Source organism: Oncorhynchus masou, chromosome 3, assembly GCF_036934945.1.
Source record: "Oncorhynchus masou masou isolate Uvic2021 chromosome 3, UVic_Omas_1.1, whole genome shotgun sequence".
NCBI lineage: Eukaryota > Metazoa > Chordata > Actinopteri > Salmoniformes > Salmonidae > Oncorhynchus > Oncorhynchus masou.
Window position 1 is genome coordinate 38,826,614 of NC_088214.1, and position 11,988 is coordinate 38,838,601.

At 41.5% G+C, this 11,988-nt stretch overlaps 1 protein-coding gene across 1 annotated transcript; it reads left to right on the top strand.

Moving 5' to 3' along the window:
• The first annotated feature begins 1,662 nt into the window (after positions 1 to 1,662).
• On the top strand, positions 1,663 to 9,328 carry marveld2l (MARVEL domain containing 2-like). Its single transcript, XM_064940474.1, has 6 exons — positions 1,663 to 1,805; positions 2,470 to 3,690; positions 5,694 to 5,902; positions 6,123 to 6,294; positions 6,579 to 6,629; positions 6,957 to 9,328. Exons 2-6 carry the CDS (start codon positions 2,557 to 2,559, stop codon positions 7,071 to 7,073), a joined length of 1,683 nt encoding a protein of 560 aa, XP_064796546.1. The 5' UTR covers positions 1,663 to 1,805; positions 2,470 to 2,556; the 3' UTR covers positions 7,074 to 9,328.
• Positions 9,329 to 11,988: the final 2,660 nt, after the last annotated feature.

Here is an 11,988-nt window from a genome sequence, read left to right on the forward strand (position 1 = left end):
CACCTTTCTCAAAAATACAGCATCAACAGCAGCTGAATAGAAGTACAATGTACATAACAGACACGACCCACTGCCACCTGGAAAAGAGATTCATATCTATTCTATGCATTCCATGTCTATGTGTTCCCAACTGAACAGCAGAGGACAGGACTAGATGAGGTGGCTTGAGGCTGGGTAAGACCGTGGGGGGATACAGTGCTCACTGAGGGGGTAGGAGGTTGCATGTGAGGGGGTTTGGGCTATTCACTTCAGATGTCCTTGCCTTGAGGTTTCTCCCCATATAAATGTGCACATGGAACAAACTCGTTGCTTTGCTTAACGAGTACCACTTCCCGCAATATTCGGCTCATACCTGGCTCAAACTCGGGACCTCTGCTTTGCTATCACACACGACCACGCTCCTTGACAACATTCCAACGGTTTGAGCCACCCACAAGGTGGCTCCAATCGTGTCATTTCAAGCTAGCTGTCGAGTGAGCTTAGGGTACATACTCAATATTGTACAATACCGTTGACCATGGAGGAAAAGCTAGCTGGATGATAAAACAATGTCATTGTGCAACGCACTCTCATATCCACACTCATGATAGTGTCAGTTGGAGTGTCAGTGAGGTGCAACGGAATGGAGTTGCTCTATGTGCATTGTTGAGAGAAGACGATAATATCTTGATATCATTACTTAAAAATAAAAAAAATCTTAGTCCATACAGAAATGGTGTGGAATGTAACATCAACCTCTGAGTGGTGCAGGGTGGAATTGGATTGATTGACTGATGGGTGGCTCAATACAGGTGGCGCTGGCCATTGTTTTGACGAATGTCACAGTCATGGCAGATTCTGAAGAACATAGACACAGAGGCGAGCATGAGGCCCAAACGTCATGCCTTACTTTCTATATCAGTCTAGGCATTCCAGGGGAAGCAAAATCTAGTTCGCTCAGCATCAGCACTTCCTAAATCATTCCAACCCTGGAGGGAAACTCCTCACTACAGGTAAGGTCTTGCGAGCTGCTGGTTTGGATCGAGGCACGGAGGGATTCAGGCTCGGCGCTGAACCTGACAAAACTGAAAGTTAGTAAAGACAGACCTGTAGTCCAGCCATGTTCATATCAGAAGGAGAAAGTCAAAAGCCTTTTTATACAGTACATGACTGAGGAAACAGAGGCAAGAGAGGCAGGAACATGGCTACTGGGGTTGTGCTCTCAGAACTGGAGTATGGTGCCCTCTAGTGCCAGACTTGGCTCTGTTTAGGTTATGATAATATAATAGAATTATAGATAATGGGATGAGCTATTTTGTAGATCTTAGATAGTGGTTGTAATGTGATTAATACCATTTGATTGATATCAAACTGAGGGGATACCCCTGATAAATGTTTAGCATGTATTTTGTATTACCAGAGATAACATTTTCAGAATAAACGTAACTCTTTCATAGGGAAATGTGACGTCTGTTCTCTTCTTAAACACATTCAAACACCTGTTGAAGTAAAATACACTGAGCGTCAGAGAAGTTTGGGAAGCTCTAGCTTATGAATGTCAATATTTATAGCTGTTCTCCGACAGAAATTAGCCTAGCGGTGTCAGCCAATCAGCAGCATTAACAGAAGGCTGTTCAGGTTTAATGTTTAAGCTCTGCTTCCTCTCAGCTCAACAGCCTGCAATAACAAAACTGAGTCACCTAAGAAGGTTTGGCTGGGCCTGCTGTAGAGGCATCCATTTTGAGAAGGGTTTTTGCCTCACAGCACTCAAATGTCTGCTAAACTCATAACTGGCCAGTGTGGAGCTTGCCCTTAGCCACAACAAGGTAAGCTGCCTACATTTTAAAGGAGATTTTTAACTTCCACATTATGTTATATAAATCCGATTTTCACTGTAAAGAAAATCCTCAAGGGATTTATTTAAGACTTTATTTGAAGGTTTTATGTTGACAGTTATAAATTGATCATTTGTGTAGACGTTAAGCCCAAGTGTACACTTATTGTGAAGGAGCCAAAGGTCAGTTTTAAGTCTCTTCTGTCTTGTGTGTTGAGTAGCCAACTGTAAAAATGCAGGGTCTGGACCAGAAAGCAATTTGGTTTTCTCCTTTTTTGAGTTGTGAGCGACTTTGACTGTACAATGTGATAAATGAGTTTTCCTCAGAACCCTGTGAGAAGCTATTGTATGCTGCTTTCCTAATGCTGTAAAGAAAAAAAGTGTTTCACAAACATTCCACCATGGTCATTTTCTTTCTTAAGATCAAATATTCTTAGGGAGCACTATTTACAGCTGACATATAACTTATATGTGCTACAGCATAAAGGGGAGTGAGTAGAAAATGATGTCAAATAGGATTAATTGGTCGAAAAGTTTTTCAATATTAACCATTATTACAAGCAAAAAAATACACAGCACACGTATTCAAAAATGCTAAATCCTTATTACGATAGGCCTAACCCTGTTGTGTTTGTACTCCTCTTTGATTCACACAGTTCCTCTTCGACAAGAAATGGTATCTTTCTTCCATTCTCAATGATTAACTAAACCCAGAGCCCCCTTACTGTATATCAGCCCGTATTATGAAAAGCTGGAATAAGATATTCAAGAGAGGAGACCCGGAGAGTGTGGATGGGAACTCCTCTTTGCAGAAAAACTCCTTGAACAACGCCCCGCTAGAGCTAACACCTCAGAGGGCCTTAGATGACGACCTTTCAGATGACGCAAACTCCACTGCCCACTCATCCAGCACTCCCCCATATGTACAAGGAGTGGGGAGTGGTGGGGACGAGGGGACCCTTAAGGACAGGTTGAGAACTCTCCTCCCCCAATCATGGGGCAGTATTCTCCAGAAATGGAGCAATGGGGATGCTGACTCTGACCTGGGCTCCGCAGGGGTCAAGATTGTGCCCAATGGGACCAGGGTGAGTCCACCTGTCAGTCCCATACTGGAGAGGAGGTACTGGGACACTCAGGACTCACTGGGGACCTCCAACAAGAGTTCCCATAGGCCCTTGTTGAGGGACGTTCCTATAGACAATGACCTACTCCATTATCTTCCAGAGGAATCAGAGCTGACCAGTATCCATCCAGCTGAGTACTATGCTGAGAAGGTGGAGGTCTACAAGCTGAAGTACTCCTATATGAAATCATGGCCTGGGTTACTGAGACTCCTGGCTGGGTTTGAACTTCTCTTTGGCGGTATGGTCCTTGCCTGTGTCTGTGCCTACATCCATAAGGACAGTGAGTGGTCGAACTCCTATGGACTGTACAATGGTGCGTATAACAATGGATATGGCACATCGGGGAAGTCCTATAATGGACCTATGACTCTATTCGTGATAGCGGTGGTTGGGGTGGCGTGGATTGTAACCATCCTCCTACTGGTAATAGGGCTGACTATGTACTACCGTACCATCCTCCTGGACTCACCCTGGTGGCCTCTCACTGAAGGCGTCATCAACGTCGCCCTGTTCCTCCTCTACATGGCTGCTGGTATCGTGTACCTGAATGACCTCAACCGTGGGGGTTTGTGTTACATGACTATAGGCATTAACCCCATAATGTCCAGCCTGTGTCGGGTGGACGGGGGCCAGATGGCTGGCACGGCTTTCATCTTCATCAACATGCTGATGTACCTCATCAGCTTCCTGGTGTGTTTGAAGATGTGGAGGCACGAGGCCACCCGCAGGGAGATAGAGTTCTTTAAGAACCAGGTGGGTGGTTGGATTTTTGTTTAAATCCCAGTGTTCACTGATCCTTTATCATCTTTTTATTTTATTTTTTGGAGTTGTCATTTAGCAGACACGCATCTCACTAGTCAAGTGAGTTACATTTAGTGTATTAATCTAATGTCTAGAGTATTAATCTAATTTGACACTCTCTACATTGCCCTTTCCTCTGACTGAGGTATGACACTTATTACAGCAGGAACCTGACTCATGGTATTTCTCTTGCCCATTGGCATCTGGAAGTTGTTGTGGGAATGGTGTCAGATTAATCAGCACTTAGAGGTCACAGAATGTACCGTTACTACTGGGAATGTGCCAACAATGCCTTGGGTCTCAAAATAACAGCAGTGAAACTACTCATGTGGATACGTATGGGGACACCATTGTTTCATATAGCAGTGCAGCTGGCTGTTACAGCCCAAGTTTATTACTGTTTTTAAATAGTCCAGCTTATCAGTTCTCGCAGCAACCAACTATAAGTAAAGAACAACAGAGATAATGCATTAATAAGATAAGCACGGGCGGAAGGTGAGGAGCGAAAATGGCGATTGCATCATTCAGCTGAGCTAATGTAACCAAATAAGATTAGTTTGCCAACTGAAGACAACATACAGGAACAATATGATTCTCTACCATACGTGTTGCATCTCTGGACAGTTAAAATTATTTATTTAGATAAGCTGAACAATGTCATAGATGTCAGGACCTGGTTACAAACCTGGGTCTCCGGAGTGAGAAACAGTCACTTAACCAACTGAGCCACGAATAGTCAGCAGAACCCAGAAGATGAGGCAGACACAGCAGTACTTAAGACGGTGTATTTAATAAAGTAAAAAGGAGAAGTCCTTCAATACAAAAAAATGGCAAATCCAAAAGGTGGTAGGAATAGCACAAAAAAAGCCTCAAGAGATACTTAAAACCAAAAACAGAATTCCACAAGAGCATCCACCGGAATCAACAAGAATACACAGAACACTAGGGCTGGTTGCTAACATACAAACACAGAGCACAGAACTGAGGGAAACTAAGGGTTTAAATACAATCAGGGGAAAACGAGGCACAGGTGCAAATAATAATGGGGAACAAGGGAAAAAACATAAGGTCAAAAAGCACAATGGGGGCATCTAGTGACCAAAACCCGGAACAACCCTGGCCAAATCCTGACAATAGAGTCACATACTGTACATAACTTCACACAGCTGCAGTTACTGTAAAGCAGGAATGGGGGTGGGGGCCACAAAAAATCTCAACTCATCATGAAGGGTCGAAGTGGCTTGAGGGTCTGAGTACCCACATGTGCAGTTAACAGCTAGTTTCCTGCAATTCTACACATTTTGCCACGGGGTGGAGATTATAGGAGGCTGCTGAGGGGAGGATGGCTCATAATAATGGCTGGAACGGAGCAAATGGAATGGCATCAAACCATGTGTTTGATGTATTTGATACCATTCCACTGATTCCACTCCAGTCATTACCACAAGCCCGTTATCCCCAATTAAGGTGCCACCAACCTCTCACAGTTTTTAATATGATATAATCTGAATGAGAGTGACTATAACAAAATCAATGTGGGTCCACCGGTCAGTAATTCAACCATAATTACTACTAGTTTAGATAGCTGGCTACACTAATTTACCAATCTAAAAAATGTTAGCTGACATGGCTAATTGAGTGACTGTCAGTCAGTGACTGACATAACAAGAGAAAACTGCTGATGCTCTACAACATTTCGCAATTTAACCTTTTGTATTGTACTATTCTAACTCTCAACTGTAACCCCGACTGAATTCCTTTTTTTTTTAATCCTCGGGCCTACAAAAGGGGACAGCGGGCTGCCAGTTGCCCATCCCTACTGTAGAGTGATCGCGTAAGAATGAAACAGGTTGCTTTCGCTCTTTCAGCACAGTGTACATGTGTCATTGGATGCTCTGGTAGCTAATATACTCTGAGTTGCTGAATGATACCTTATGCTTCAACTTTGGCTTCAGGAGAATCTGAGGCCCATCCCTGTGGCCCAGAGCAAATCTCCCAATCCGCAGACCAAGAGAATTGTGTTTGAGGATGAGATGGACAGCTCAATGAGGGCAACCAAACTCCTCCACGTCACAGACTTTCAGCAAGAGGAGCCAGGCAGCCGGAACAGAGCCATCCCCACAGGGTACGCCCAGAAGCCCAGAGTCATCGCTGATTATGTCATGTGAGTGAGAGGACCTATGCCTAATATCCTGAGACAGATTTTGAGCAAGGATGACCGACTCTCACTTAAGCTGAGGTGCATATGGAGAGACAGACTCAATGTCATTAGTGACTTTTAAAATGACAGAGTGCTCGTATTTTGTGTAAATGTATTAAGCTTGGTGTAATAATGGTATGGTAGGTTATCTATCATAGTCTTGTGTCTTGTCTTATTCCTTAAGGAAGTATCCAGAAATCTCCTCTTTGGAGGATAGGGAGAAATACAAAGCTGTCTTCAACGACCAGTATCAGGAGTACAAGGACCTTCACAAAGACATCAGTGAGACCCTCGTGAAGTTCAGAGAGCTGGATGCCATGATGGGTAAACTCCTCAAAGATGGCAACAGTCATGAGGTGAGTGATTTCATCTGCCACTTTAAAACTGGGCCTGAGGCTTGATGGTGTTTTTTTTCGATCTCACTATGATAAGATACACCACGATAACTTTCCTCTGTCTGGAAGTGTAACTGCACAGTCGCATTTTTGTTATCTCACTGTCACGGCCACTGATCAATAAGAGGTATGTTCTGAACAAAGGTTTCCACTAAAAATAGCATGTCTGGATGATAGTATTTTTAAACATAAATATCTTTCATCCTTTTAACCAATTGAATTGCGGGTGTTTGTTCTGTCTGTAGGAGCAGAAAAGAATCCAGCGGATTTTGAAGAAGTATGAGCAAAAAAAGAGTGTAAGTGATGTGCAGAGGTCCCTATAACATTCCTCTCACGTTTCCTCGCTCACGCTGAGACAATTCCAAAAATCATTCAGCAATCATTTTCACATTCAACTGAGATTTATTAAAATTGTTACTGTTGTGTAAACACCCAGGTAGTATTATCTTTTTCAATAAAACTGCCCATTCATGCGAATAATATTGCTGCCACTTTGAAATGGGGCCTCTGGAAATTGTAATTTACCATATATACATCACAAACAAAATCTGGGGCTATGAGGGAAAGCTGTGGAGTGATAGAGCTGCAGTCAAAACAATGTGTGTTTCTGTGTGACTTCACAGGACCCTGCCTTCCTGGAGAAGAAGGAACGATGTGACTATCTGAAAGCTAAATTAAGCCACATCAAGAACAGGATCCGCAATTTCGACCAAGACACCATGGCAAAGGGTCGGACGTGAAGAAATTAGCACGTACACAGAGGAAACAAAGGGGCCATTATTATTCTGTTCCTGTCACGTCTTCTCTGTGAGACTGTTATTTCAGCACTAATTGTGTTTTTGGCGTGTTCCTTAAGTAGGTTTCAGTAAATGTCTGTACAAATCAGTAAACTGTGTGTTGTTACATTATAGCCTGCAACACTATTTGTGCTTACTGTAAAGATGACTTTCCCATGGATATTGTGTGTGAGTTTCAGTCATGAAGTGAATGAACTCATAAACTCATAAACGGAGCGCAGTTGTGTACATACCTTTGGACTTTTGTGAACAATGCTAACAGGGTCAATTCCCATTACTTCGGCAAGCATTGCATTTACACTTGTAGGCTTACAGGGCAATACACTATCAAATCCTTAGAGAGTTTTTCATATGAAATTTAAAATATGAAATGCTAAAAGGGCAGTCGAGTACTAGCAATCATTTTGAAGCTGTTACACAGTAGGCTAATGACATGCCCCAGCTAGCATATTTGATTCCTTGGAAGTTGTGGGAATGCATGTTTTTGGTTTCACATTGGTTGTGGAGATGAAGCCATACGTTTTCTGACCGGTAAAACTGAACGTTTAAAAAAATAAATCTCTGAGAACAGAAGTGACAATTTCGCCTGTTCTGGGAACGTTTAGTTTTAGGTTGCAGGGAGGTTCTGAGAACGTTTTACCCTGGATCCATGAATGTTTTCCTGGGAGGTTTTATTACAGCTCTGATAATGGAAATCATAGGTTAACTGGAGGGTTTTAATTCACTTCCTTAAAACGTTCACTGAATGTTTCAATACGACTTTTAACAACACTACTAGCTTTTTTGGGTTAACTTTTTTGAACACCAAGCACAAATAAGACACATGGAAATGTATTTCCTTAGGCATTAATCGTGCAAACACATTTATTTCTTATTGTGACACAGTATCAGTGAGTATCATCCAAACCTATAATCTTTTGTTCTCGATCATTGGAATAAGTCCACTAAGTCACCAAGATGGAGATAGCGTGACGTGTTTTTTTTACGCATCAAAGGCTGTTCCTTTTAGTCTATTCAAACAGACCCTATTTCAAAGGAAACAAGCACTCATTAAGATCAGAGATATATATATTCCAATCTCAGCAACAACAAAACTCTCTAATCTATCTTGTTAAGTGTGTTCAGGTGTGTTGGCCATCCCCACTAATTGGCCAACACACCTGAACACACTTAACAAGATAGAGGATAGAGAGTTTTGTTGCTGCTGAGAATGGAATATATATATTTTTTAAATAACATTCTTAGAATATTCTCTGAACATTACTAAAGTTTTATTGTGTTTTTTATGGAATGTTGTTTCTTAACATTCTTGGAACAATTTGAGAACATGACTTTAAATAGAACCATGAGGAAACCTGTAGAAAATGTTATGCTGAAGTACTAAAATTCCCACAGAAGAATTGTTTTTCTTAATATTCTCTAAACTATTTGAGAATATTCCCAATGTCAAACAGGTTGGAGAACATTCCTAGAACATTACCAACATGTAATGTTTGACATTTCAGGAAAGGTTATGTTAAAGTAATAAGACATATGTTGATTTGTAGCTCAGTTGGTAGCGCATAGCACTTCTAATGCCAGGGTAGTGGGTTTGATTCCCAGGACCAACCATACATAAAATGAATGCAAGCGTGAGTGTAGGTCGCTTAGGGTAAATACATCTGCTAAATGACTTATACTTTTAATAAAATATCAAGAAAATAAAGTTTGTTTGTCAAGTTCCTTAAATGTGCTGAGAATGTTCCAAAGCCAAGCAACTATCCTGCACCATTCCTAGAAAGTGTGGGGAAGGTTGTATGCAAAATAATTATAGGAGCACCACACTATCACCAAGCTCTAAGAAACATATGGTTCTCAGAACATTATGTGCTATCTGGGGAAATAAGAATTTATGTATAAACATTTATTTGAGCAATTTTCATTGTTTTGTGTTGAATAAAAATGTATTAATGTCAAGAGTTATGCAGCTAGCCTATACAGCAGGTGCAAATTACAAAATCTTCCAGAAGTGTCATATCCTGATTTATCATCATTAGTCATTTAGGTCAACATTGGATCATTCAGAGATCCTCACTGAACTTCTGGAGAGAATTTGCTGCACTGAAAGTAAAGGGGCTGAATAATTTTGCACGCCCAATTTTTCAGTTTTTGATTTGTTAAAAAAGTTTGAAATATCCAATAAATGTCGTTCCACTTCATGATTGTGTCCCACTTGTTGTTGATTCTTCACAAAAAAATACAGTTTTATATCTTTATGTTTGAAGCCTGAAATGTGGCAAAAGGTCGCAAAGTTCAAGGGGGCCGAATACTTTCGCAAGGCACTGTAACAATGCGATACTGCGAGAAGAAACATGACATTACAGACGTTTCAGGGAAGTGAACGTTATCAGTTGGAACTACCATTTTTTTGCTTGGTGATACGGAATTTGGAATGTAATTTAATAACTCCACCTCTGGGGGGGGGGGGGGTCACATGATGCAGAGAAGCTAGGAAGAAGCTTGACTGAGAATTCCCGATGAATCTTTAACAAATTTATCCTAAAACTTGATAACTGGTGATATGCCTACAAGACAGAAAAGGGCAAGAAAAGCACTAAAACAGACCAAAAACCGACGGAGAATGAACCTCTGACAATAGCCTCCTTGGAAACCCAAGATGGCTTCATTACACATCAGCAAGAAGCTAGGCTAGCCCCCATCCTGATCACAGAAGGCAATAACACCCTCACAACACAAATTAACTTGAAAACGGCTGAGATTAGCTGCTCCATCTCAGCACAGCTGGCTGAAATCAACAACTCCATCTCAGGTTTGACAACATCAATCAACAATCTAGGATCACGAATGGAAGAGGCTGAAGAGCGTGTCGGCAGTGCTGAGGACAAGCTAGAGGGCATGGGGATGAAATTACAGAAACTGTGCTAAAAACAACGAATACCTGATGAATAAGGTTGACCATTTTGAAAACTACAGTAGGCGAAGTGACATTAGAATTATCGGCCTCCGCAAGGGCTGTGAAGAGATGGACCCCATTGATTTCGCTGCTGCCATTATACCCTTCCTTCTGGGCAAAGAACATTTTGCTGAGCCCCTGATCATCAAATGGGCACACAGGTCACTCGCCCATCCCCTGATCAGAACCCACAACCCTTACTTGTCCAGTTCCTGAGGTACCGGGACAGAGAGAAAGTTCTCAGTTCTCGGCCAAACATTTCAAAGAGAAGGGGTTGATCCTATACAATGGGGAGTTAATTCAATTATTTCCAGACATGACTCCCGGGATGGTAAAACGCAGGAAGGACTTCTACCAGGTGTAAAGATCATTTACCTCCAATACCATTCCCTTTGTGCTGCTTCAACCTGCAACGATGAGAATCATCCATGGTGGACAGAGAAGATTATTCAAAACGCCCAAAGAAGTCGCAACATTTCTCTGTGGACTGCAGGCGATCGGCTCAGGAAATGGTTGATGTACTTGATACTATTCCACTTATTCCACTCCAACCATTACCAAGGGCCCATCTTCTCCAATTAAGTGTCACCAGCATCCTGTGCTGGGCTGTATCCCACTAGCATGCCTTATTACTTTCATAACCGGTAGGACTGCTTTGCTGGATTATACTATAATTTCTTTGGGACTGGGGGGCAGTATTGAGTAGCTTGGATGAATAAGGTGCCCAGAGTAAATAGCCTGCTACTCATGCCCAGTTGCTAATATATGCATAGTATTGGTAGATTTGGATAGAAAACACTCTGAAGTTTCTAAAACTGTTTGAATGATGTCTGTGAGTACAGGCGAAAACCTGAGAAAAAATCCAACCAGGAAGTGGGAAATCTGAGGTTTGTAGTTTTTCAACTCATTCCCTATCGAAACCACATTATCTATGGGGTCATACTGCACTTCCTAAGGCTTCCACTAGATGTCAAGAGTCTTTAGAACTTTGTTTGACGCTTCTACTGTGAAGTGGGGGCGAATGAGAGGGGAATGAGACAGAGGTCTGGCAGAGTGCCATTTGTTGACCACACGCGTTCACGTGATAGTTAGCTTGCATTCCATTGCTTTTCAACAGACAAAGGAATTCTCCGGTTGGAACATTATTGAAGATATGATAAAAACATCCTAAAGATTGATTCCATACTTCATTTGACATGTTTCTACGAACTGTAATATAACTTTTCGTCTGAACTTTCGCATGGACTTGCCTGCGCATCGTGATTTTGGATTGTGTAGTAAAAGCGCCAAGAAAAGGGAGGTATTTGGACATAAATGAGGGGCTTTATCGAACAAATCAAAAATTTATTGTGGAACTGGGATTCCTGGGAGTGCATTCTGATGAAGATCAAAGGTAAGTGAATATATATAATGCTATTTCTGACTTCTGTTGACTGCACAACATGGCAGATATCTGTTTGGCTGTTTTGTTGTCCCAGCACTATACTCAGATTATTGCATGGTGTGCTTTTTCGGTAAAGCTTTTTTGAAATCTGACACAGGGGTTGCATTAAGGAGAAGTTTATCTAAAGTTCCATGTATAACACTTGTATTTTCATCAACATTTATGATGAGTATTTCTGTTTTTTGATGTGAATGTTTTGGAACTACTGAACCTAACACGTCAATGTAAACTCAGATTTTTGGATACAAATATGAACTTTATCGAACAAAATATACATGTATTGTGTGACATGAAGTCCCATGAGTGTCATCTGATAAAGATCATCAAAGGTTAGTGATTGTATCTCTTTTTTTGCTTTTTGTGACACCTCTCTTTGGCTGAAAAAATGGCTGTGTTTTTCTGAAACTAGGTGCTGACCTAACATAATCGTTTGGTGTGCTTTCGCCGTAAAGCCTATTTCA